This window comes from Theropithecus gelada, chromosome 12 (assembly GCF_003255815.1).
Source record: "Theropithecus gelada isolate Dixy chromosome 12, Tgel_1.0, whole genome shotgun sequence".
Lineage (NCBI taxonomy): Eukaryota > Metazoa > Chordata > Mammalia > Primates > Cercopithecidae > Theropithecus > Theropithecus gelada.
The window spans coordinates 108,993,185-109,019,897 of record NC_037680.1 but is presented as its reverse complement, the minus strand read 5'-3'; the positions used below and the strand labels follow the sequence as shown (position 1 = coordinate 109,019,897).

The following is a 26,713-nucleotide window of genomic DNA, read 5'->3' as shown; positions in this document are numbered from 1 at the left end:
GCCCAGGCTGGAGTATAGTCATGCAGATGCTAACCAGGTAGGGATACCTGTTCTGGACCCAGGAGGGCCTAGGGCACCATCACATGCATCGTCAGCACCCAGGCCAGGAGAGGGGCCCAGCAGGGAACCTCCTTGAGTCCTCCCAAGAGGCTACAGGAAGCGTGCGCCTCTCTCCTGCTCACGAGGCTTCCTGTGCCAATCACTGGATCTGTGCAGGGGCAGGGCCTTAAGGAGGCTCCAGGTCTTGTGGGGACTGAACCTGTGGTGCCCTGTGGGGTCTGTGCTCTGCAGGGAGTGAGACGCCCCTGCTCACAGAGAGTTGCGCAGCCTGAGTGGCCTGCCTTGGTCCAAGTAGTTTGGGACCAACCTCAACCTTGGGGTTTGGTTAAAAGGACTTTAGGCCCTCCTGAGTCCCTACTGTGTGCTGGGCTCACCACATGCCTTGCCATAGCCCTGGGCAGGGGGCACCCCAAGACAGGAATGTGTACCTCTCCTGTTTAATAGTGAGTTCCATGCTGGTTCCTTCACCCTTCATGCAGGCACCCACCCTAGGTGGTTCTCAGGTGTCCTGGGGGAAGAAAATGGGGTGCCCCAGGCCAGGGGTTGACACAGTACCCCCTCCCACATACATCTTTCAGTGGACTGGGGAGCATTAGAGTTCAATGCAGCTGCCTAAGTGGATTGATGGATTATGTCGATGAAAAGAGACAAACTCTAAAATATTTGAAGAGATGTATTCTGAGCCAAATATGAGGGACCATAACCCCTGACACAGCTCTCAGGACATCCTGAGAACATATACCCAAGGTGGTTGGGGCGAGCTTGGTTTTACACATTTTAGAGACATGAGACATCAATCAAATACATTTGAGAGATACATTGGTTTGGTCCAGAATGGCTTCCAGGTTATAGGTAGATTTAAACTTTTTCTGATTGGCAACTGGTTGAAAGAGTTATTATCAATGGAAAGGAATATCGGGGTTATGGTAAGATGTTGTGTTGAGCAAAGTTTTCTCATGCAGATGAAGCCCGGGTAGCAGGCTTCAGAGAGAATAGACTGTCAATGTTTCTCATCACACTTAAGGTCTGTGCTGCTGTAATGCTGGAGGGGATGATGAGGCATGTTGGAACCCCACTTCTCCTCAGGGCCTGAACCAGTCTTTGAGGTTAAATTTTAGAGTGCCCTGGCCAAGGAGGAAGGCCTTTCAGATGGCTGGAGGGCCTTAGAAGTTTATTTTTGCTTTACGATTGTATGATTTAGTTTTCACCAAACTCAACCTCCAAAATGACCAAGAGGCTCCCGGAAGATTCCTGCAAATAATCTGCAACTAACACCAAGAATCCAGAGCGGGTGACCCACAGCAGAAGGGCGAGCTGAGAATTCCTTACCACTCCTGGCAAAGCTCAGGTCACCTGGGGTACAGACGTGACCAGATGTTAGCCCCCATATAAAAAATCAGCAAACAAAACTCTCTGAGTCCCCCCATTCTGTGGTTACTGCTGAAGCTTGCCTCGGGTGCCTTGTGCTTGAAGAATATATTGATCAGTACTGTGAAATCCTCATGGTTGTCAAGGCCTCTAAAACTAAGCTTCCAGAGCTGAAGAAAAAGTCACACAATTTGTTTCCATCTTTTTTTTTTTTTTTTTTTTTTTAGATGGAGTCTTGCTCTGTTGCCCAGGCTGGAGTGCAGTGGTGGGTTCTCGGCTCGCTGCAATCTCTGCCTCCCAGGTTCAAGGGATTCTCCTGCCTCAGCCTCCCAAGTGCCTGAGATTACAGGCACCCGCCACCACGCTTGGCTAATTTTTGTATTTTTAATAGAGACTGGGTTTCTCCATGTTGGCCAGGCTGATCTCAAACTCCTGACCTCAAGTGATCTGCCTGCCTCCACCTTCTGAAGTGCTGAGATTACAGGCGTGATCCACCGCACCAGACCTCATCAATGTTTAAAGTTATATGCAGTTCAACCCAGTATTTTTTGCTCTTTTCCTAAGCAACGATACATGTTTGGAAAGCTGGTCTAAAATTTCTTGCATGATAGCATGAGACAAAAAACACCTACCACTCAGCAGACACTTATTCTTTCTGCTGCAGGAAAAGTGACAGAAACAGTGAACAGTAAATGATCTGTCGACAAACCGAAAGGCATTTCTTTGTCAGCAAACACCTTTGGGAGATGTAGAGAAAACATTGCCCAAGATTGGAAGAAATTTGTGTTATAGCAAATTTACCCAGCGGGGGAGGTTTGCTTCACAGTGGGCTGAAAGCACACATGTTCCCAACATGGCTCAGCTGAAGGTATTGGCCAGGTGCTGTTCCAATAGGGTAATACACAAACCACTTCTTTCATTTTTTCTCATGTCCCACTAAAAGGTAGATATAGCAGACAAGATATATTGCCAACAGCAAATGCCTTTTTAAATAAAAACAATGCCATGAGGGAATGGCGGAAATGCAACCACAGATGGAACAGCTACTCCGAAAGGGCTTTTATAAAAAAAGGATTCTGGATACAAATCATCCTTACCCCCCACTCATTGGCTCATTCCCAGTCTAAATCAGCGCAGGAAAGAAGCAGCCTGGAGCGTACCTGGAATGTTGTAGAAGGCAGCGGAGTTGATTTTGTAAAGCTTAGGTGGCCACATAAGAGTAGAAACTTTGCGATGCGTGGTAAGGGGATTGGGTACGACCATGGAAACTTTTCAGCCACATAGAATGAGTCACAAAGTACTGAAATCACTTGTCCTGAGTTCTTCCTCTCTTTCTTCCTAATTCTCACTCCCTCTTTCTTGAAGTCCAGTGTGCTAACATTGTTGGGGCTGAATAGAGCTGTCTATTTTAGGTGCATCGAGAAAAGACTGAAAATATAAAATGGGCCGAGGGTGGTGGCTCATGCCTGTAATCCCAGCACTTTGGGAGGCTGAGGCAGTCGGATCACCTGAGGTCAGGAGTTCGAGACCAACCTGACCAATATAGGGAAACCCGTCTGTACTGAAAATACAAATTAACCGGTCTTGGTGGCACAGGCCTGTAACCCCAGCTATTTGGGAGGCTGAGGCAGGAGAACCCCTTGAATCTGGAGGTGGAGGTTGCAGTGTGCTGAGATCGAGCCATTGCACTCCAGCCTGGTCAACAAGATCAAATCTCCTTCTCAAAAAAAAAAAAAAAAAAGAAAAGAAAACGAAACTGTTTTACCCAAAATTTTGGTTCACTGCCCTCATACGATCGCTGATCGGACTAATGACAATTTTTTGAGACTGAGTTTCACTATTGTCCAGGCTGGAATGCCATGGAACTATCTCACCTCACTGCAACTTCTGCCTCCTGGGTTCAAGTGATTCTTCTGCCTCCAGAGTAGCTGAGATTACAGATGCCTGCCATCACACCTGACTAATTTTTGAATATTTAGTAGAGACTGAGTTTCAACATCATGGCCAGGCTGGTCTTGAACTTCTGAACTCAGGTTATACGCCCACCTTGGCCTCCCAAAGTGCTGGGATTACAGGTGTGAGCCACAGTGCCTGGCCCTGAACAATCTTAAAGTTTAGCTTTGGGACTCTCCCATTTTCTCAGAAATCTCATTTGGATCCAACTGTGTTTTATACATCTGTGAGTCCGTATTACAGTGTTTTGCTGTCTCATGACTAAAATTCTAAAATGAAAGCTATAAGGTCTTATTTATGTTTCTGTCTATGTATGTATGTTTTTGCATGTTGTATGTTGTGTCTCTAAGTTGGAATCTGGCATAGTCAGCCAGAAATCCCTTAAGGAATTCCATTCAGGGTGGCTGGACACGGTAGCTCATGCTTGTCATCCCAGCACCTGAGAGGCCAATGCAGGTGGATCAGCTGAGGTCAGGAGGTCAAGACCAGCCTGGGCCACATGGCAAAACCCTATTTTTACTAAAAATAAAAAAAAGTAGCAGGGACTGGTGGCATGTGCCTGTAATCCTAGCTACTCAGGAGGCTGAGGCAGGAGAATCACTTGAACCCGTGGGTGCAGAGGCAGCTGTGAGCCGAGATCACTCCAGCCTGGGTGACAGAGCGAGACTGTGTCTCAAAAAAAAAAAAAAAAAAAAAAAAGATAAATTAAACTTGTTAAAATATACAGTGAGCAGGGCATGTGAAGCATGCCTATATTCCCAGCTACTCAGAGGGATGAGGCATGAGGATTACTTGAGACCAGGAATTTGAGGCCAGTCTGAGCAACACAGTAAGTCCCCATCTCTAAAAAAATATGTATATAGGCTGGGTGTGGTGTCAGACATCTTTAGTCCCATCACTTTGCGAGGCCGAGGTGTGTGGATTGCTTGAGCTCAGGAATTCAAGACCAGCCTAAGCCACATGGCAAAACTGCATCTCTACAAAAAAACAACAACAACAAAACTTAATCGGGCCTTGGTGGCATGTGCCTGTAGTCCCAGCTACCTGGGAGGCTGAGGCGGGAGAATCACTTTAACTCCAGAAGTAGAGGCTGTAGTGAGCTGTGATTGCACCACTGCACTCCAGCCTGTGTGATGGAGTGAGACCCTTTCTCAAATATAGATATATATACATACACACAAATATACATATATACATGCACACACATATCTATGTATATGTACACATGGGTAGACGCACATAAATACATGTATACGTATGTAAATACATGTATACACATATACAAATATAGCATAGTAATGAACCCAGATACCTTTTAGTTCACGTGATTTAACTACATCTTTGATAAATAAGCTAATTTTAAATTTGTTGATAAAAATACAAATATATTTAGTATGTTCTTTTGTTTCTTTTTTTCTTTTTTTTTTTTTTTTTTGAGACGGAGTCTTGCTCTGTCCCCCTGGCTGGAGTGCAGTGGCACTATCTCGGCTCACTGCAAGCTCTGCCTCCCGGGTTCACGCCATTCTCCTGCCTCAGCCTCCTGAGTAGCTGGGACTACAGGCGCCCGCCACCGCGCCCGGCTAATTTTTTTGTATTTTTAGTAGAGACGGGGTTTCACCATGTTAGCCATGATGGTCTCGATCTCCTGACCTTGTGATCTGCCCGCCTCGGCCTCCCAAAGTGCTGGGATTACAAGCGTGAGCCACCGCGCCCGGCCTTCTTTTTTTTTTTTTAGGACAGAGTCTTGCTCTGTCACCCAGGCTGGAGTGAAGGGGTGCAATCTTGGCTCACTGCAACCTCCACCTCCCAGATTCAAGTAATTTTCATGCCTCAGCCTCCTGAATAGATGGTACTACAGGCATGCGTCACCACCCCTGGCTAATTGTTGTGTATTTGTAATAGAGAATGGGTCTTGCCATGTAGGCCAGGCTGATCTCGAACTCCTGGCCTCAAGTGATCCCCCCACCTCGGCCTCCCAGAGTGCTGGGATTACAGGCGTGAGCCACCGCGCATATCCATCTTTAGCATTTGCAGTGTACATTTTCCCCTGGGTTTGCGGGTCAGGTAGGATTATACGTGTCTCTGCTAGATGCTTCCAGGTCATAAAACTTTAAACCCAACCTAAAAACAGAGTGATCTTTGCTTGTGGAGTTCTTTGATCAATAAAACTAATTTAGCATTTCTGCTTTAATGAAAACAACTCTTGTCTTACAAGTTACTGGCAAAATACCTATTTATTTAACTTTAAGGTTCTTAGGTGAACATCTGAGAGTCACAGGCTACAAAAATCGTAAACAGGAGAATAACCTAAAATGAGGATTAGCTTTGTGTAATATCGCAGTATTCAAAACTAATGGGGATATAGTTCTTAAAAATATAAGTTAGGTAAATGTACATGGCATACATGTCTATAAATAAGCTTTTCATAGAATTTGTTGTTATTGCTGTGTGTGTTTTGCTTTTGTGTTTTTTTAGGCAGATTCTCACACTGTTGCTTAGGCTGGAGTGTAATAGCACCATCTTGACTCACTGCAACCTCTGCCTCTCAGGTTCAAGTGATTCTTGTGCCTCAGCCTCTCGAGTAGTTGGGATTACAGGCATGTGCCACCATGCCCAGCTAAATTTTGTATTTTTAGTAGAGACAGGATTTCACCATGTTGGCCAGGCTGGTCTCCAGCTCCTGGTCTCGAGCAATCCTCCCCTCTTGGCCTTCCAAAGTGCTGGGATTACAGGAGTGAGCCACTGCCCGGTCAGAATTTGAAATCTTAAAGTCATGTTATATTACATTAAGTGACAGATACTCATTAAATATATGGGGCATTTCCAAATAAGGTAAAACAGAAAAACATAAATTGCCAAACGTAAATATAAGTGTGTTTTTGGCTTCTTAAAATTTTATAGAAGTACCAAATATATTGGGGTTGTACTGATATACATAAAATTATAAATGGTTCCCATCTGTAAAATACTGATTATAGGGATTACAGGCATGAGCCACCACACTGGCCAAGATATGTCTTTTTTAATGGAATATTGCTCTGTTACCCAGGTTGGAGTACAGTGGAATGATCTCAGGTCACTGCACCCTCTGCCTCCCAGGTTCAAGCAATTCTTCTGTCTCAACCTCCCAAGGAGCTGAGATCACAGGCACGTGCCACCACGCCTGGATAATTTCTGTATTTTTAGTAGAGATGCGGTTTCAACATGTTGGCCAGGTTGGTCTCTGCCTACCTCTGCAATCCTCTAGCCTCAGCCTCCCAAAGGGCTGATATTACAGGTGTAAGCCACCGTGCCTGGCAATGAATATTTTTCTTTATATAAGCTCAGTTTTTCCTTAAGTTTATTAGAAACTTGTAGCTACTAAAAATAGAAGACTGCCATCTCCTGCCAGCAAACTGACTAAAAAGCAATATTATTACAATTTCCTTAGATGCTTTGAGTCTAAAGCATGCTTTATTTTGTTAAAAGGGAGATGGCAAAGTTAGGGTGGTAGTGAAGACATCATAGAACCAACTGAGATTCTCTCTTTGACATTATCAGAAGGGATGGAAAAGATTAAAAAACTAATAACTTTCTCATTGTGAAGTCCAATGCTATTGTGAAGTCCAATGCTATTTAATGTCATGCCTAGATAGCAGCTAAAACATCCCCCACAGCACCTAACATCATCGGGAGTGGCACAGATTGGCAATATGTATATGACACATTTTAGAAAATGCTGGTTGAGATGAAAATGGGAAATGTAGCTAGAACAGACACATCTAATCTAAATGAAACTGCGAGCATGTTCCTTCTTCTTTCCTTCTTTTTGAGATGTATCAAACATTAAGCATAGTGCTTAAAACAGAAAGCTATGGCCTAAAGAATAATTACAGAATTGAACACTGAAGAAACCACCACCCGGATCAAGAAATGGACTGTGACAGTGAGTGTGGTGGCTCACGCCTGTAATCCCAGCACTTTGGGAGGCCGAGGTGGGTAGATTGCCTGAGCTCAGGAGTTCGAGACCAGCCTGGGCAACACAGTACCCTGTCTCTACCAAAAATACAAAAAATTAGCTGGGCATGGTGGCATGTGCCTATAGTCCCAGCTACTCGGGAGTCTGAGGCAGGAGAATTGCTTGAACCCGGGAGGTGGAGGTTGAAGTGAGCCAAGATTGCGCCATTGCACTCTAGCCTAGGTGAGAGCGAGACTCCATCTAAAAAAAAAGGAAGAAATGGACTATGACCAGGATCTCCCCCGCCCACCCCATACCTTCCCCGTTCATAACCCTATCTCTTCCTTTGTCACCAAAGGAAACTGAATTGTTGGGTTTGTTTGTTGGTTGGTTTTTGTTTTGTTTGTTTGTTTAGAGACAGAGTCTTGTTCTCCCACCCAGGCTGGAGTGCAGTGGCAGGATCGTAATTCACTGCAGCCTCACACTCTGGCTCAAGTGAGCCTCCCAACTCAGCCTTGAAAGTAGCTGGGAGTACAGGCATGTGCCACCACACAAAGCTAATGTTTAAATTTTTTCTAGAGATAGAATCTCCCTGTGTTGATCAGACTGGTTTCAAACCCTTGGGCTCAAGCAATCTTCTTTCTTACCTTGGCCTCCCAAAGTGCTGAGATTACAAGTATGAGTCACTGCACCTGGTCTCCCTGAATTTTTTGATACTCATTTCCTCTTCATAGTTTTATCCCTCATATAGTTTAGTTTTTCCCAGTTAAACTTTATATACATAAAAGATATGTTCCACCCTATGTATTCTTTTGTGATTTGCATCTTTTGTCCAGCTTTATGTCTGTGAGATTCATTTAATCTGTTGCCTGTTACAAAAGCCTGATTATATCCATTGCTGTATACTATTCTAATTGTGAAACTACTGACCTTTTATCTTTTCTGTTGTCAATCAACATTTGGGGCTGTTTCAATGTCTGACTATTTAGACGATGCCACTTTGTACACGTTGGTGCTTTCCTCCTGAAACGTGTGCCAAGGTTCTCCCGGACACTTACCCAGGACAGAATTGCTGTCTCGTGGGATGTGCACAGCTGAACATTCAGAACGATGCTCCTATTGGTTCCTCCAGTTCCCTCCAGCTCCCTAGGGGTGGACTGTGCCAACGTGGGATCTGGGATACCACCCCACCCAGTGTGGTCTCTTCTACATTGGTGGACACTTTTTCACACACATTTATTGCTATTTCTTCTTCTTTTTTTTCTTCTTTTGTGAGACAGGGTATCCCTATGTCACCTGGGCTGCAATACAGTGGCTCAAACATGGCTCACTGCAGCGTCGAACTCCTGGGCTCAGGTGATTCTCCCGCCTCACCCTCTGGAGTAGCTGGGACGAAAGGCGTCCCAGGCACCACCACACCTGAGTAATTTTTTAATTTTTTGTAAAGACAGGGTCTCTCCATGTTGCCCAGCCTGGCCTCAAGGGATCCTCCTGCCTCAACCTCCCAAAGTGCTAGGATTACAGGCCTGAGTTAGGAAACCAGGGCAAACTGTAGCTGAGGATCGCTTAAGGTCATCATAAGAAGAGCGTTGAAAGAAACTTCCCACTACACAGCTATCAGAACGGCTAAAATAAAACATATGACAACACCAGATGCTGGAAAGTATGCTGAAAAATTCAATCCCTCAGCTTGCTGGTGGACACGTAATGGTACAGCCAATCTGCAAAACAAGCTGGCAGTTTCTCCAAAAACTACACATGCAACCGCCATACAGCCCTGGCCATTTATCCAAGAGGAATGAAAACATATGTTCACTAAAAAACCTACCCACGAATGCTCATCGCAGCTTTATTTATAAAAGCCAAAACTGAAAGCTTCCCAAACTTCCTTCAGCAGGTGGTTGGTTAAACACACTGTGGTGCTTCCACCCTGTGAAATAGTGCTCAGCACTACGCAGGAGCCAGCTATGGCACACGCTTGGATGAAGTTCCAAGAAGTTATGTCGAATGAAAAAACACCCTTCCCAAGAGATCACACGTTGTTTGTTTGCATTTATGTAACTTAGTTGAAATGACAAAATTTTAGACATACAGGATGCAGAGCAGATTGCCAGGGATTAGGGACAGGGGAAGAGGTGGAGGAAAGAGGTGGCCTGGTTATAAAAGCGACCGCGTGGGGTTGGAGCACTTCAGTATCTCAACTATGGTGCTGTTACACAAACTTACTTGGGTGATAAAATTGTATACACACTCCCACACATATGCACATGAATACAGCGAACACTGGGGAAATCCGAATAATCACTGTAGATTATGCCATTGAGGGAGGCTAAGCAAAGTGCACAAGGCTTTTTTTTTTTTTTTTTTTTTTTTTGTGAGACAGAGTTTCACTCTTGTTGCCCAGGCTGGAGTGCAGTGGCACAATCTTGGCTCACTGCAACCTCCACCTCCCAGGTTCGAGTGATTCTCCTTCCTCAACGTATGGAGTAGCTGGGATTACAGGCATGCGCTACCACACCCAGCTAATTTTGTATTTTTAGTAGAGATGGGGTTTCTCCATGTTGGTCAGGCTGGTCTCAAACTCCTGACCTCAGGTGATTCACCGCCTCGACCTCCCAAAGTACTGAGATTACAAGCATAAGCCACTGCGCCCAGCTGGTTTTTTTTTTTTTTTTGAGACGGAGTTCTGCTCTGCAGCCAGGCTGGAGTGCAGTGGCGCTATCTTGGCTCACTGCAAGCTCCGCCTCCCGGGTTCATGCCATTCTCCTGCCTCAGCCTCCCGAGTAGCTGGGACTATTGGCGTCTGCCACCATGCCCAGCTAATTTTAATTTTTTTGTATTTTTAGTAGAGACGGGGTTTCACCATGTTAGCCAGGATGGTCTCGATCTTCTGACCTCGTGATCCAACCACCTTGGCCTCCCAAAGTGCCGGGATTACAAGTGTGAGCCACCGTGCCCAGCCCGGTATTTCTTATGTTATTATTATTATTATTATTTTCTTTCTTTTTCTTTTTTTGAGATGTTTTCTCAGTCACCCAGGTTGGAGTGCAGTGTGCCATCTCAGCTCACTGCAACCTCTGCCCCCCAGGCTTAAGCCATCGTTGCACCTCAGCCTCAGGAGTAGCCGGTACCACAGGTGCACATCACAATACCTGGCTAATTTTTTGTATTATTTTTATATAGTTGGGATTTTGCCATGTTGCCAGGCTGATCTTGAACTCCTGAGCTCAGGCGATCCACCCACTTCGGCCTCCCAAAGTGCTGGGATTACAGGCTTGAGCCACCACGCCCAGCCTTCTTGTATTATTTCTTACTACTACATGTGAATCTACAGTTTGTCAAAAATTCCAACTTAAACACGAAACTCTGCTGGGTGCAGTAGCTATTTCCTGTAATCCCAGCATTTTGTGAGGCTGAGGCGAGCGTATCGCCTGACTTCAGAAGTCTGAGACCAGTCTGGCGATGATGTTGAAGCCCTGTCTCTACTAAAAATACAAAAATTAGCCCAGTGTGGTAGCCGGCTCCTGTAATCCCTTATACTCGAGAGACTGAGGTGGGAGAATCACATGAACCTGGGACGCGGAGGTAGCAGTGAGCCGAGATTGCGCCACTGTACTCCAGCCTGGGCGACAGAGCAAGACTCTCTCAAAAAAAATAAATAAAATAAAAATGAAAAAAAGTTAGCCGGCATGGTGGTACACACATGTAATCCCACCTACATGGGAGGCTGAGGCAGGAGAATCATTTGAACCTGGGAGGCAGAGGTTGCAGGGAGCCGAGATGGTGCCACAGCACTCCAACTTGGGTGACAAAGTGAAACACCATCTTAAAAAAAAAAAATACTCAGGATGGCTCCTGACTGGCTCTGACTTTGGAGTGAATCAATGAATTAATTAAGGGCCTGCCTGTTAGTGAGTCTCCTCTGACCTTTAGGCAAGAATATTTCTAAGCAAGATGAAGCAGGAGGTAGAGGGAACTAAGGGGGCAACAAGCAGGAGGTAGGAATGGTCCATGGAGGGTGACATCTTCCCTGAGAGCCCCAGGATGACCAGTGGGAAGCCAGGCAGGATGCAGACGGGAGGACCCGGGAAAGCTCGGCATGAGGGGAGGCCCTGGGCGTGGTGTAGAGTGGGGCAGGGCAGGCAGAGGCTGGGCAGCAGGTGAGGTCCCCTGGGTTCTGAGGGCCAAGCCTGGGGTTTGAGGTAAACAGGCCTGAGTGGAGAAGGGGCTGCTGTGGTTGGGCTGGGGTGGGTGGAGCTGGAGGAGTCTTTTCTTCTTGAACCAATTTTTGAATTGTGCTACATAACATGGTACATGAAATTTATCTCCTTCACCATTTTCAGGTATACAGGGCAGCAGTGTTGAGTACACGCACAGTGTTGTGCAGCTGATCTCCAGAACGTTCTCATCCTGAAACGCTGAAGCTCTGTCCCTATTAAACCCCAACTCAACCTTAACCCCAACCCCAACCTTAAACCCAACTCTAACCCTAACCCATTGCTCCTCCTCCAGTCCCAGGTAACCTCCATTCCACTTCTGTCTCTATGAATTTGATTCCTCTAGGGACCTCAGAGAAGTGTGTTCATGTGTATATTTGTGCTCTTTGTTATTGTTTTTAAGAATCTTATTTTACAGGAGACAGTATTTGTCCTTTTGTGGCTTTCATATTTCACGGGGTGTAATGTCCTAACCGTTCATCCACGTTGTAACAGAATCTTCTTCAGGGCCTCCTTCCTTTTCAAGGCTGCATGATATTTCATTGAGTGGATGACCCCATTCGGTTTTTCCATTGTCTGTTGATGGATGCTTGGCTGTCTTCGACCTTTTTTTTTTGAAATGGAGTCTTGCCCTGTCACTCAGGCTGGAGTGCGATGGTGCAATCTTGGCTCACTGCAATCTCCGCAGGTGGGTTCAAATGATTCTCCTGCCTCAGCCTCCCAAGTAGCTAGGACTACAGGTGCCTGCCACCATGCCCAGCTAATGTTTGTATTTTTAGTAGAAATGGGGTTTTACCATGTTGATTAGCCTGGTCTTGAACTCCTGACCTCAGGTGATCTGCCCACCTCAGCCTCCTAAAGTGCTGGGATTACTGGTGTGAGCCACTGCACCTGGCCTGTTATTAGTCTTTAAATGGAATAGATGGAAAATATTTTTTGCATGACCACAAAAATGGAAAATAAATGAAGTTCAGCCATTCTTCTTTTTTACTTATAATAACAGAAGAGAGAAACCTGAAAGTTACCCTTGACCACTCCCTCACCGACCAAATCCAATTAATTATCACTTCCTTTTTTTATTTTTTGTTTTTTGAGACAGAGTCTGGCTCTGTCGCCAGGCTAGAGTGCAGTGGCATGGTCTCGGCTCCTTGCAACTTCCGCCTCCTGGGTTCAAGCAATTCTCCCGCCTCAGCCTCCCTAGTAGCTGTGAGTACAGGCTCTTGCCACCACGCCCAGCTAATTTTTGTATTTTTAGTAGAGATGGAGTTTCACCATGTTGGCGAGAATGGTCTTGATTTCCTGATCTCTTGATCCGCCCACCTCAGCCTCCCAAAGTGCTGGGATTACAGGCGTGAGCCACCACACCTGGCCTAATTTTCACTTCTGATTACGCCTATAATGCCAGCACTTTGAAAGGCAAAGGTGGGCAGATCACTTGAGGCCAGGAGTTCAAGACCAGCCTGGCCATGATGGTGAAACCCCATCTCTACTAAAAATACAAAAATTAGCTGGGCGTGGTGGCAAGAGCCTCAAGGTGTAGAGGCTCATGCCTGTAATCCCAGCTACTCAAGAGGCTCAGGCAGGAGAACTGCTTGAACCCAGAAGTGGAGGTTGCTGTGAGCCAAGTTCACACTACTGCACTCCAGCCTGGGTGACAGACAGAGACTCCATCTCAAAAAAAAAAAAAAAAGGATCACTTTCTATTCTTCCCCACCCACAGCACCAAACCCTGGCCTCAGCTACCTTGATTCTCACCAGAAATCCAAGTCTCTCCCTTTTCCTTAACACCCCCACTCTAATCCAATCTCCCCACAGCAGCCAAAGCCAACACTTTGAAACATGATTAACTTTGTCTCTCTTCAACTTGAATCTCTCTCACCACCCTCCTTTTCTATCAGAAGCAACAGAGAGACAAGTAAATTGCCCAAGGCCAAACAGTAGGACATGGCAGAGACAGGATTCATGGCAGAGACAGGATTCAGAATCTACTAGTTTCGACAGTCCACATGTCTCCTCCACCCACTATCCCACCTTGGGTGATCCCAGAAAAGGGTCAGCTACTGCCCTAATGCAGGGTAATCTCGGACAAAGACAGATGATTTCTCCTCCAATCACCACCTCCCCTCCCTTATCAGCCTAACTCCTAGTTATCCCTAATTCTCAGCTCAAACCACACTTTCTAGGAAAGGCCTTCCTAAGCCCGTTGTCCTATTCCAACAACTCCCCACAGTTTGAAGGCCAGCATTAAAAACATTCCTCTTCCACTGGACTGTGCCCTCCACAAGGGGAGAAGTCTGTTTTGCCCACTGTTGGAGGCTAAAAAAATGATGGTCATGATCAACTCAGTATACCACTGGAGGCTATGTGAGTAAAGAGCAAACTGTTCTCATGAAACAGGTTGTTGACAAACTGACAAACTGCTTCTGCTGCCCAGAAGGAATGCTGACAGCAGTCACGCCCCAGGCGCAGTGTTTCTTGTGATTGGGCACATCTGAAGCCTGATAACAATAATGTAAACCTGTGATCAATCAAGCAGCTGCGCAATCATTAGCTGCTCCTCCCTGCTCTTGCTACCCAATAAATACGAAGGGCTGTGGAAGCTCAAGGCCTTTGCTCACTAGAAGCAAAGAGCTCCCTGGCCCCTTCTTTAGAGCAGTATCTTTTGCCTTTGTTTTCATTTCTGAGTTCTTCCCCCTTCATTGAGTCCCGTAGTAACCGTCACAGTCCACCATTGTGGCACACATCACACACCCTTGAGCACTCTGGTTCCTCTCCAAGTCCATTTCTCCTGAATGTGGGCCCAGATTGCTGTGACAGGTGAGTACCACCACACCCAGCTCATTTTCATGTTTGTTTTAGAGGGGGGTTTTCATCGTGTTGCCCAGGCTGGTCTCCAACTCCTTAGCTCAAGCCATCCTCTCACCTCAGCCTCCCAAAGTGCAGGGATTACAGGCAGGAGCCACCTGGAGGGGCTGACCTTCACCATGTGTATGTGTGTTTTAAGAATTCCTATGGTGCTAAACTATTTATGTTTATTTTTGCTGTGGGATGATCAGAAGATAGTCAGGAACAAGCAAGAAAAAAAAATGAGCCAAATCATTTAAAGATGTGGGAAACCAAACCAAAATCAGAGTGCTCACAAAACTTCAACCAAGGTGTGCACATCAAACAAAATATTCAGTCAGGCATGCAGAACCAAAAGTGAGTTCACCAGAAAAGATTTGCCTCGCAGACAGAACGTTAATTCTGTAGAAATCAGAGTCCTCAAACCAGAAGGGTACTTCTCTTTACACCAGAAAGTGCTTGCCAAAAGTAAACAAGCAAAAAGAAAAAAAGAAAGAAACCCAAACTTTATACTCCCAGGAGGGATGAAAGGTCCTTTGTTTAAGGGAGCCTTATAACCAAATCACATCCAGGATAAAGTAAAAAGGAACTGACCAAAGGCAGGGAGTCTGGGTATTTGAGGAGATTCACCAGAACAGAAAATCAACTCCTGGAAAGGGCAGTCTGCAGAGGGCTCAGTCAACGCTGCGTTAGATTCCAGGAGACTCTGATTCGCCCAAGCTGAATTCACTTCGGTCCCACTTCTGGCTCCACTATGTGACACTGCATAACAAATACAGAAAGACTCTAAAATAAAATGAACTTTCTTTGGAAATAGGTATTGCAACGGGAATAAGCAGGCCATAAGAAAGTACGTGTGAATTTAGGGAGGTGAAGGAAGACAAAGGTTTTAAAAGGAAAATGGAGGAGGTCACAGGATTGTTTTGAAATATTTATCCTTGGCTACAAGGATCAAGGAAAAGAGTGGCACCAGTCTGAGGTTGGACAGGAGTATTTTGTGGTGAAAGATTAGGAAGGTCTTTGTGCAAGGTGGAACTGGAGCCTGGACCACTGGCACCACCCACTCACCCACAGCCTCAGCTTCCCTTTTGGAGACACTGCAGGGGAGCCAAGGAGCTGGGCCTCGGACCCCTCTTTATTGGCAGTCTGTGCAGGGTGACCAGGACTATGTGGTCAGAGGCTAAACCCACGTCATCTCCGATAGGCTGCGATTGCTGTGCTCTGGGTCAACTGTGCATTGCTATCATGGGGGCCGTACTCGCAGCCCCAGGCCTTCTTCTGGCAGGGTGCTCCGTTGCTCTCCCTGGGTCAGGAACTGGGGGAAGAGAGCGAGGCCAACCAGAAGCCCAGACGCCCTGTGGAGATCCTGTACAGGGGTTCCCAGGAGGACAAGGAAGGTCCCTGGTGAAGGTGTGCTCCGCGCCGGCGCTGTGCGGGCAGCCCAGGCACTCCATTAGGGTTCCCTTATCCTTTAGGAGGAGTCCCCCCCGGGCGGTGCTCTAGGGCTGTGGGCTGGGGCATGGTGGCCCCCAGCTGCGTAGCTCCAGCACCTTTCTAGCCGGCTGGTGGGCAGCTCAGCTTGGGGACGTGGGATCCGAAGGGACCCCGCCCAGGAGTACCCGCTGCCTTTACTGGTCCTGGGACAGGGCTGGACCCCGCGGGCTGGCGGCTCGGCGGCAGAAAAGGCAGGGGGCGCTGGGAGACAGCAACTGCCCGTGCAGCTCTGTTCAGGCTCAGGCTCTGGTTCGTAGTGGGCCCGCTAGGCCAGGTCCTGCTCAGGTGCGCACTTGCCAGGTAAATGGCGCCGAATCCCTGCAGCAGTCACCACCATCTCGGCCACTGCGCAGAGCCTCCTGGCTTCGTCTGCTCGCGCCCCGCGGGAGGTGAAACTTCGCCCAAGTTTGGATTCTGGGGAGAACCTATTGAAGTCAGGAGTGGCTCGGGTCGGAGTCACAGACGGGGAGCGGGGGTGGGTGAGGGACGGAGCCGGTCTCCATCAGGGCCGCCCAGGGGGTGGGCTGTGTATCCACGACCCTGGGGCGTTGGCGCTCCCCCCTGGGGAAGGGGCAGGTGGGCCGTCGGGCCACTGAGCAGAGGAAGCCAGCGAGGGGGGTTGGAGTGGTCGATCCCGCGGACTTCCGCGAGTACAAAGTTTGGTTCTTTGGCCACTTTGTGGAGCCTCTGTGTTCAGCGTGGAAAACTGAAAGTGCAGCATAGGCGCGCTCCTGACCGCACCTCCTCACTCCAGCCTCCGCTCCTTCCCCCACATTCCGGCCGGCCTTGGCTAGGGCAGGTCCTGGACCAGAAAGGCGAAGGGAAGAGGTACGGGCCTTTCAGTGAAGGCCCACTACGTGCCAGGCCCCGTGGCCAGCGCCTCCCGCTTCCCATCAGGGCCCTCCCAACCCAGGGACCCGCACGTGTGTGCAGAGAGGGGGACAGGGGAGAAGACTCCACTGTGCACGCGGAGGTGGTGGCCCCGCTGAGCCCTCCTGGTCCCTGGTTTCCCCAGTGAATGAGGCCCGCGGCTGGGGCCTCTGCACCCAGGCCTATTCCTCTCCTCGCAGTGCCCGGGAACCCCGTCGGGCTGCGGCGCCTCATGAGCTTGCCTCTGTCCTTCTGGCAGCTGAGGCCCCAGGAGCCACGCTGAGGCCCACGAGGAGGCCGGCGGTCACGCGCATGGCGTAGCCCAGGTGGCCCAGGGCTGCACCCCAGCGGCCTCGGCGCCATGCAGTCCTGGTATTCGCTGATGCCGCACTACGATGAGTTCTAGGAGGTCAAGTATGTGAGTCACTGCGGCGCGGGGAGCGCTTGCGGGGCCTTTCTGCCCCCAGGCCACCGGGCCCAGGCCGGGCTGCAGCACTGGAAGCAGCTTGCGGTGAGCCTGCTGTCGGGTTGGTGTTTGCAGCCGGCCTCTGCTCCATCCTGGCGGCTATGCTGGCGCTCAGGTACCTGGGCTCGGTCGCGGCCGGCGGCGGCGCCTGTCCTGAAGGCTGTCCTGAGCGCAAGGCCTTTGCGTGCGCCGCTCGCTTCCTGGCAGCCAACCTGGACGCCAGCATCAACCCATGCCAGGACTTCTACTCGTTCGCCTGTGGCGGCTGGCTGAGGCGCCACGCCATCCCTGACGACAAGCTCACCTATGGCACCATTGCGGCCATTGGCGAGCAGAACGAGGAGGGCCTGCGGCGCCTGCTGGCTCGGCCCAAGGGTGGACCCAGCGGCGCTGCCCAGCACTAGGTGCACGCCTTCTTCCGCTTGTGCCTCGAGATGCGCGAGATCGAACGACTGAACCCGCCGCCCAGGCTGGAGATCATCGACGACTGCGGGGGCTGGGACCTGCGCAGTGTGGCGTGGCGGAGCGCCCGGGGGTCGCTGCGGGATGGGACTTCAACCAGCTGCTGTAAAAAGTGCAGGGCGTGTACAGCACCGTCGCGCTCTTCTCACTCATGGTCAGCCTGGACTGCAGCAACTCTTTGCGCTACGTCGTCCGTGTGAGTGCGTGCCCGGAGCGCCCCGTCAGGGGCCGCGGACCCAGGGCGCAGTGGCCTTGCCCAGGGGTTCCTGCGCGCGGGAGGAGGGTGCGCGAGAGGAGAGGAAGGGAAAGCAGGGGAGGAGGTGAGGGAGGGCACAGCGGCCACGCGCGGGAGGAAGTCGTAAGTAATTTACCTGGGATAACTTCGGTGTTTAGCGGAGCAGCGGGAGCAGCCATTTCCCAGCTCTCTGGCAGGCAGTGAGGGCGGGGGTGGGGGGGTGGAGGGAGTGCACGGCAATATATTCAAGCTTATGTACAAAGCATCTGAGGTCGAGTTGAAGAAACAACTTGAAGAATGGTCTCACAGCAATTACAAACAAATACCCTTCGGCAATTACAAGAAGGCTTTCAATGACTGAACCCGAATACTTGGTTGCCTGAGTTAAATATACACATTTGGGTGATGGCCGCTATATTATTTGTTGTATCTGATTGCTAGGCTTCTGTAAATGGCTCTGTGCTGCCGCCCAAAGCATTTATGACCAGGGAAGAAGGACAGACGCTTACCTTGCATTAGATAACCAGCAAGCTCTAAGAATTAAAGAAGGGGGAGATGTGGGGGGTGCATTTGAGCTTGAGGCATGGAAAAATACTCAGGCACTCTGTGTACGTTGTTTGTGCGTGAGAATGTAACTCCTTGACCTTGAAAACAGGACAAGGAGTGGAATGTGTGATAAGGAGCGCTGAAAACAGCCTCCTAAGAATGTGGTCTGAGTGCTTTTACAAGGCCATATGTGCCTCATGACCCCACGGCAAAAACCTATCTGGTGGATGTTTGTAGTTTAACAAGCCCTCTAATAAATACTTGGCGGACAGATTTGGGGGCAGCACTCTCTCAGAGGAGCTGCTCCCTGCCCCGCTCAGCTGGAGTCATCTGAGTACTTCACTCTCAGCGTTCACAGCAGCTACAAGCTGCAAGTGGTGACCCCAACGTGACCACCTTGAAAGTATGCGTGGAGCAGGTCGACTCATCAACTTTTGGAACTAAAAATACCAAAAATTAGCCGGGCGTGGTGGTGGTTGCCTGTAATCCCAGCTACTCAGGAGGCTGAGGCAGAAGAATTGCTTGAACCCGGGAGGCAGATGTTGCAGTGAGCCGAGATCGGGCCACTGCACTCCAGCCTGGGCAATACAAGCAAAACTCCGTCTCAAACAAAACAAAACTCATGCTAAGGAAAGAGCATATTTTTGAGCAGACGTTTGAAAATATTTTCTTTGACACTTGATTTTGGGGTAACAATGTATTGGACTCATAAACACTCACACCTACACAGGAAAAGGAAGCTTGAGAACAGAATGATCTAATTTCAGAATAATCTTTTTCCTCCTCCTCCTCCTCCTCTTCTTCTTCCTATTCCTCTTCCTCTTCCTCTTCTTCCTTCTTCCTCTTCTTCTTCTTGAGATGGAGTTTCACTCTCGTCACCCAGGCTGGAGTGCAATGGTGCCATCTCGGCTCACTGCAACCTCTGCCTCCTGGATTCAAGCAATTCTCTTGTCTGAGTTTCCCGAGTAGCTAGGATTACAAGAGCCTGCCACCACACCTGGCTAATTTTTGTATTTTTAGTAGAGACGGAGTTTCACCATGATGGCCAGGCTGGTCTCAAACTTCTGACCTCAAGTGATCCACCTGCCTCGGCCTCCCAAAAGGATGGGATTACAGGCATGAGCCACAATGCCTAGCTAGAATAATCTGTTTTTAAAACGTCTTCACTTTTAAAATATAGAAGTCCTTGGGTGTGAGCACTCATGTAAAACCTAAACATGCAACACCTCCGCATTGGTTAGAAAGAGGAACTTCCTAACCCACTGACAACTGGGAAGATAGAAATATACTAGCTAGATTTTACCCAAACCTTTGCATATTTGGTGAATGGAATGTAACAATGAGTGTGATGCTTTAGTAAGGCCAGCTACTGGTGTCTACCTTCTGTTCACCTCCCATGTTTTTATGACAGCCACTAAAACCTAGAATTAAAAAAAAAAAAACAAAAAAAGAAAAAACTGTCCTGAGAGAGCCAGGTCCTCAAATAGATGTATATATTTTTCCAGACAAGGTCTTGCTCTGTTGCCCAGGCTAGAGTGCAGTGGAGCAATCTTCTTTCACTGCAGCCTCAACTTCCCTGGGCTCAGTTGTTGTTTTTGTAGAGACGGGGTCTCACTATGATGTCCAGGCTATTCTCGAACTCCTGAAGTCAAGTGATCCTACCCCCTCTTCCTGCCAAAGTGCTGGGATTGCAGGTGTTGAGCCGCCACACCTGCCAAATAGATATTTTACAATGTTAAATTAATTTTCATGTGCAAGGTCGCATTCAATCATGCTAATATTTCTTTTTTTTTTTTTTTTGAGACGGAGTCTCACGCTGTCGCCCAGGCTGGAGTGCAGTGGCCAGATCTCAGCTCACTGCAAGCTCTGCCTCCCGGGTTCACGCCATTCTCCGGCCTCAGCCTCCCGAGTAGCTGGGACTACAGGCGCTGCCACCTCGCCCGGCTATTTTTTGTATTTCTTAGTAGAGACGGGGTTTCACCGTGTTAGCCAGGATGGTCTCGATCTCCTGACCTCGTGATCCGCCCATCTCGGCCTCCCAAAGTGCTGGGATTACAGGCTTGAGCCACCGCGCCCGGCCCATGCTAATATTTCTAGTGAGCACAAAATGCTTGCCTTTTTTTTTTTTTTCTCTCGTAAGACGGAGTCTGGGTCTGTTGCACAGGCTGGAGTGCAGTGGTGTGATCTCAATTCACTGCAACCTCCCAGGTTCAATCGATTCTCCTGCCTCAGCCTCCCAAGTAGCTGGGTGCTGACCACCACACCTGGCTAAATTTTGTAGTTTTAGTAGAGACCGTGTTTTTAGACCAGTTTTAGTTTTAGTTTCACCATGTTGGTTGGGCTGGTCTCAAACTCCTCACCTCAGGTGATCCTCTCACCACAACCTCCTGAGTAGCTGGGTCCACAGGCATGGGCCACAAGGCTTGGCTAATTTTTGTATTTTTTGTAATAGTGTAAAATTTGCTGGAAAATGTGGTTGATTTCACCTTTAATTCTTTTCAGCCAGATGCGTGGCTCATGCCTGTAATCCCAAACTTTGGGAGACCGAGGTGGGCGGATCACCTTAGGTCAGGAGTTGGAGACCTGCCTGGCCAACATGGTGAAACCCCGTCTCTACTAAAAATACAAAAACTAGCCAGGCGTGGTGGTGCACACTTGTTAACCCCTAGCTACTTGGGAAGGTGAGGCAGGGGAATGACTTGAACCCGGGAGGAGGAGGTTGCAGTGAGCCAAGACAAGATCATTGCACTCCAGCCTGGGCAACAGAGTGAGACTGCCTCAAAAAAAAAAAAAAAAAATTGTTTTCAAGGTTCTCTTGGGGCAGGTGTGGTACTCACCAAGCATGGCTGTATTGGGATAGGTGCTCCCGAATGCTTTCGGAAGGTCAGAAACACCTGGAGTCAGCTCCTTTCCCAGCTCTCACCTCTACCTACTACCGTCTACCACCCCACCGTCCACCCAAAAGACAAGATCCTTCTTCTGGCAGCAGCCAGAGTACTCATTTTCCACCTAGGGCGGGTCACAGCCCTACTCAAAGACCTCCAACCACATCCCTTTACTCAGACTTCACACTCCCCCATGCTCCCCACCCTCTTGACCCCTCAGATTTATCCCTCTACCCACCCACCCTCTAAGCCAGCCCTTGGCCTCCGAGAGCACCTGCCGGCGCTGCCCCAGGGCCTCTGTGCTGCTGTGCCACCTTGCTCAAGCCCCACGCTGTTCAGGTCTCCTGCTCAATCGTCTGCTCCTCAGCAGCCCCTCCTGGCCTGCGTTACCCACCCCTCCAGCCACCGTGCCCACAGGCACTCACGATTTTTCTCCTAGGAAGTCGTACTGGCATTACACTGTCTAACACTTCCTTTTCTTACTTGTTTATTTATTTTTTAAATTAATTAATTTACTTTTGAGGCGGAATCTCGCTCTGTCGCCCAGGCTGGAGTGCAGTGGCATGACCTTGGCTCACTGCAACCTCTGCTGCCCAGGTTCAAGCGATTCTCCTGCTCCAGCCTCCTGGGTAGCTGGGACTACAGGCGCATAGATAAGGGATTTCACCGTGTTAACCAGGATGGTCTCCATCTCCTGACCTCGTGATCTGCCCACCTTGGCCTCCCAAAGTGCTGGGATTATAAACACTTCCTTTTATTATTGCTTTGTCTCCCAGGACAGCGGAGGCCCTGGGGAGGCAGGGGAGTCTTCCTTGTTGAGAAATCTATGCCCAGTGTCCAGATGTCTGGGGAGGGACCTTTGGCTCTCGACTGCTGCCCTGCACCCAGGAGCTCCTTGGATCTCAGTTGGGTGCTGAAATTGGCATTTGGAGGTATGGAACATCTGAGTAGTTGTGATTTGGGGCAAGCCTCTGCCATGAGGCAGAGGGCCCCTTGGAGGGGTATAGGAGTGTGGAATTACCTCAGTGAGGGGCAGCCAAAGGCTGTGTCAAAATCCCCCTGGGGTTCCCCACCCCAGCAGCCTCCTTGGCTGGCGGGTGGCAGGAAGCCACGCTTCTCCAGTCATCCTGAAGCTCCGGAGTCCTCAAGTCCCACAAGTGATTCAAGGACTGAAGCAAAGTTCAGCCGGGCGCGGGGTCTGGGTGCTTCTCTTCTCCGGGAAGGGAGCCTGCCTGGTACCCAAGGACTGTAGGTGGGGGCTGGATGGCCTGAGCTCCCTTCTTTCCTGGGGTGCAGGCAGCCACAGGGCACAACCTGCAGTCCCTGGGGTTGGGTAGGGAGTCCAGGAATAGCCAAGGGGCAGCTATGGTGTCATGGGCTCAGTCCCCAGGGTGCACGAGGAGGTGAAGGTTCCATGGCAGGACATCTGTATGGTGACTTCAGGGGTGACGACTCGGGGTGGAGGCTGGGCAGGACAACAGGAGGTGGGAAGCAGAAGAACTCCGAGATGGGGAAGCAGGAGCCCCAGGGACGGGACACTCAGGGAGCAGTGACCGTCCCTAGCAGCAGCAGGGCCCCAGCTAGAAGAGGCAGGGACTCGGGGACCGCGGAGCGCCCAGGGTGTGCGGTGTCGGTGGTGCCGGCGGGGGGCGCCAGGTCGCACGCCGTGTAGGGCTCCAGACAGGCGGCAAAGGCCATGACGTGCGCTACGAAGCTCTGCTCCTGCACGCCATGAACCAGGTGCGCCTGCGGGCCGCGCGCGAACACCGCCACGTCCTCGCCTGCGTGTGTCTCTTCGTCCAGGGGCACTCCTGACTGCTGCCGGTACTCGGGGCTCCCTGGTAGGAGGGTTCAGTTCCGGTAGGAAGGTTCAGTTCCAGGCAGACAGAAGGTGACCCCTTCCCGCCAGTCCCCCATCCTTGGCACCCTGGTCCCCCTCAGGGGGCGACCCCGCGGCACTCACCGCTCTCGCGCTCGGTAACATCCGGCCGGGCGCCATCCTTGAGCACATAGCCCGGACCGTTGCCATAGAGGAGGGCCGTGTAGGCCTTCCTGTCCTGGGCCTTGCCGGGTGCCAGCCCTGCAGAGAGAGGGGTCCCTGTGGTTGAGCTGAACACAGCTGTGGAGTGCCTCCCACGTGCTAGGCACCGCCACTTTTTGCCTGGTCAGGGGCTTAGTCCTCAGGAGACCCTACAGGGCTGGTGCCAGCATTACTCCCATTTGACAGAGGAGGAGACTGAGGCTCAGATTTCACCCACGTAATTGATGCAGCAGCACCTGCCACTCTCCCCAGGCCTACCGAAGATAGAGCTCCCTCGCAGGGGGTAGCCACCAAAGGAGAAGACGTGGGAGTGGTCAGCGGTGACGGGGGTCAGCGTGTCCTCCTCGCTGGTGAGCTGGCCCGCCCTCTCAATGGCGTCGTCGAACATGACCGCCTCAGTCAGTGCCCGGTAGGCCCTGCTTTCGTGATGACCATGGTCGATGCGACCGCCTGCAGGAAGGCCAGAGAGGGTGGTGCTGAACCTGCCCTGCTCCAAACCCCAACCCCCACTCCCCAGGGGCCACCACGCACCCTCCACGAAGAGGAAGAAGCCGCGGGGGTTCCTGCTTAGCAGGCGCAGGGCAGCCTCTGTCATCTCCATCAGGGAGGGGTCCAGTGTGGGGTCTCGGTGGATCTCGTATTTCATGTCTCCGGGCTCAAAGAGACCTGTGGGACAAGGGGTCCCATAGTGACTGGCAGGCTGGGGGTGGGAGGGTGCTGGCAGACGTGTACACAGGTTCAGAAGGTGCCATCTGAGGCTGTCTGAAGGATGCCAGGGCAGGAAGGGGGTCATTACCCATGAGGTGGGTCACGGATGGGTCCAGGGAAGCCTGCATGAGCTCAGTGCGGTTCCACACGTACCGGGCACCCTGCAGGGAGGGAGAGGCCAGGCCTCAGCCCCCAGCCCTGAGCCCCACACCTCTGCCCTCCCCCTGCTGTGCCTCCTGCACCCGCCAGCCCCCATCACCTGGTGCTTCGCCAGCCATTCCTGCACCAGGTTCTTCCCATCCATCCTGGTCCCATCCTGGCTGTAGTCATGAGGGTACTCAGGGTCTGGGGCCCCCATGCGAAACATGTACTTTCGGCCTCCACCCAGGATCACCTGGGAACAGAGGACAGGGCACGTGGGTTTGGGGCCTGGCTGCCCCTGTGCCACTTCCTCCTGCACAGCCCCTGGCTCCCTTCCCCAAGGCTGTGGGAGTGGCCCGGCCTGGGCTGCACCTTCTATGCCCCCAACCCCACCTCCAGACCCTGCTGGCCCAGATCAGGCTGTTGGTTGCCTGGGTCTGAGCTGGTGCCCCCTGCTACTCTCTGCCCAGCCCCAACCCTTGGCCTTGGGGTCGCACGTCAATGTCCATGTTGGAGATGAGCTGTGTGGCGATGTCCTTGCAGCCCTCCCGGCGGGCCGAGCCAGGCATGTTGGCATCTGAGTACCAGTTGCGGTTCACCGTGTGGGCGTAGGCACCGGCTGGTGAGGCGTGCTGCACCCGTGTGGTGGTCACTACTCCCACTGACTTCCCTAAGGGTGACAGAGGTCAGGATATGTGACCAAGGTCTGTGACCTGGCCCTGATCCCGCAGTGGGCCCCAGCTCACCTGCTTTCTTGGCCCGATTCATCACGGAGACCACCTCATTGCCGCGTGTCGTGTTGCACTGGTTAAAGCGGGCAGCTGCACTCAAGCCAATGGTCTGGAAGTTGCCCTTGACTCCGCACAGGTAGGCCGTGGCTGTGGCTGCACTGTCTGGCACATGCTTGTCTACACTGTATGTCTGGGGACAGAGACAGTCTGAGCTCTTCTCTGGGGCAGACACACAGACCCTGATCTCTGTCCTCTGGGATTCCAACTGCCTCCAGCTCCTTACTGGAGGCCCAGCTGTTTAGGGTCCCTCCGTCCTACGACACTCCATAGCCAGGATACCCTTCTCTGCTTGGAAGACTCTAAGGTGGCCCAGCCCTTACCTTGGACAGAGCCACATATGGGAAGTGGTCCATGGCCAGGGGGGTCTCAGGCCCCAGTTTGTCCTCCTTCTGCCCCTTTAGGATCCTGGCGGCTGTCACCGTAGACACCCCCATCCCTGAAGGAACAGAAATGTGTGAGGCTTGGGCCCCAGGGCTGTCCTGGAACCACCGAGGGTCCGGGCGCCGGGGCTGTGAGGGCTGCGGGGCTGGACAGGCCTTGCTCACTCACCGTCGCCCAGGAAGATGATAAGGTTCTTGGCAGCTGTCTGTATGGGCTGCAGCTTCTTGGCAGCACCCAGGGCCTCGGCTGCCTGGCGGTTCCAGAAGTCTGGGTTCTCCTCCTCAACTGGCCAGGGGGAGAGCAAAGATCAGGTCAGCCTGGGCTGAGGGGTACCCTGTGTGTGTGTGTAGGAGCAGCTAGGGGAGCCTCATTACCTGGGATGATGCCCAGGGAGAGCTGTAGCCTCAGGCCCAGCAGCAGCAGAAGCACCCAGGGCCCCCGCATGTCTGGAGGGCAGCAGGAGAGTGGGGTGGCAGGAATTCCGGGTGTGGAGCATGAGCTGCACTCCAGGCTGCCTGGGTTTAAATCAGGGAGCACTGTGTCCCGGCTTCTCCCCTTGTTGCCACCTTGACCCCGCCCAGCCTCTTGACATGAAGCCACACTGGCTGAAGGGAGTGGCAGGGTGCGGCTGGGCTGGGCCAGGCTGGGGTTGGGGTCCTGAGAAAGGCAGCTCAGGGTGGGACCAGGTGTCGCTCAGGGAAGGGTGGGGTTTTGGGTACAGATGCCATCTGGGTGAGTGTTGTGTGCAACCTGCAGCCAGGAGCCCCTCCCCCAACCCCTGCTCACTGTGTCTTGTGTGGAACAAGACGCCCTGTCACTCATTCATTCACTCATTTGTTTCTATATTTCCCAGAAGCTGGGGCCAGGCTCTGTTCTAGTGTCGAGAGGAGGGGAGGCTGGAAGCACACAGCCTGGGCCAGGGCCTGGGTTCAGCCTACTGATGCCAGGAGCCTGGGCCCGGTGGGAAAGGGGCACGTGGGAGGCTTTGCTGCCCTGGCACCCCCTTTTCCATCATCTGGCCTTGGCCTGGACAGGTGGGGGCTGGCAGGAATCCGGGCCCAGAGCTCTAGGGCTGTGGGCAACTGTGGGTGCAATGGTGACAACACTGACAACACTGAGCCAGTCCTGCCCATTGCTCACATTCTGTGTGTGATTGTGTAGGTGTTTGTGTAGATGCACTCGCACTAATGTTTGGATGACGCAGGTTGGGGAGAGTCCACCCCAGCCCAACCACAGCAGCCCCTTCCGCACTCAGGTCTGCTCGCCCTGAGCCCCAGGCTTGGCCCCCAGAACCCAGGGGACCTTACCTGCTGC

The 26,713-nt window shown here is 51.0% G+C and overlaps 1 protein-coding gene and 1 pseudogene across 1 annotated transcript; one reads left to right on the top strand and one right to left on the bottom strand.

The window, feature by feature from the left end:
* Window positions 1-17,104: 17,104 nt before the first annotated feature.
* On the top strand, window positions 17,105-18,844 carry LOC112635898 (annotated as a pseudogene).
* A 2,947-nt stretch (window positions 18,845-21,791) lies between these two features.
* On the bottom strand, window positions 21,792-26,112 carry ALPP (alkaline phosphatase, placental). The gene is made up of 11 exons (XM_025404608.1): window positions 25,774-26,112; window positions 25,568-25,684; window positions 25,339-25,454; window positions 24,974-25,148; window positions 24,725-24,897; window positions 24,346-24,480; window positions 24,175-24,247; window positions 23,910-24,044; window positions 23,637-23,828; window positions 23,301-23,417; window positions 21,792-23,175 (listed from the first exon to the last, which is right to left on the bottom strand). Exons 1-11 carry the CDS (start codon window positions 25,841-25,843, stop codon window positions 22,877-22,879), a joined length of 1,602 nt encoding a protein of 533 aa, XP_025260393.1. The 5' UTR covers window positions 25,844-26,112; the 3' UTR covers window positions 21,792-22,876.
* Between the last annotated feature and the right edge of the window lie 601 nt (window positions 26,113-26,713).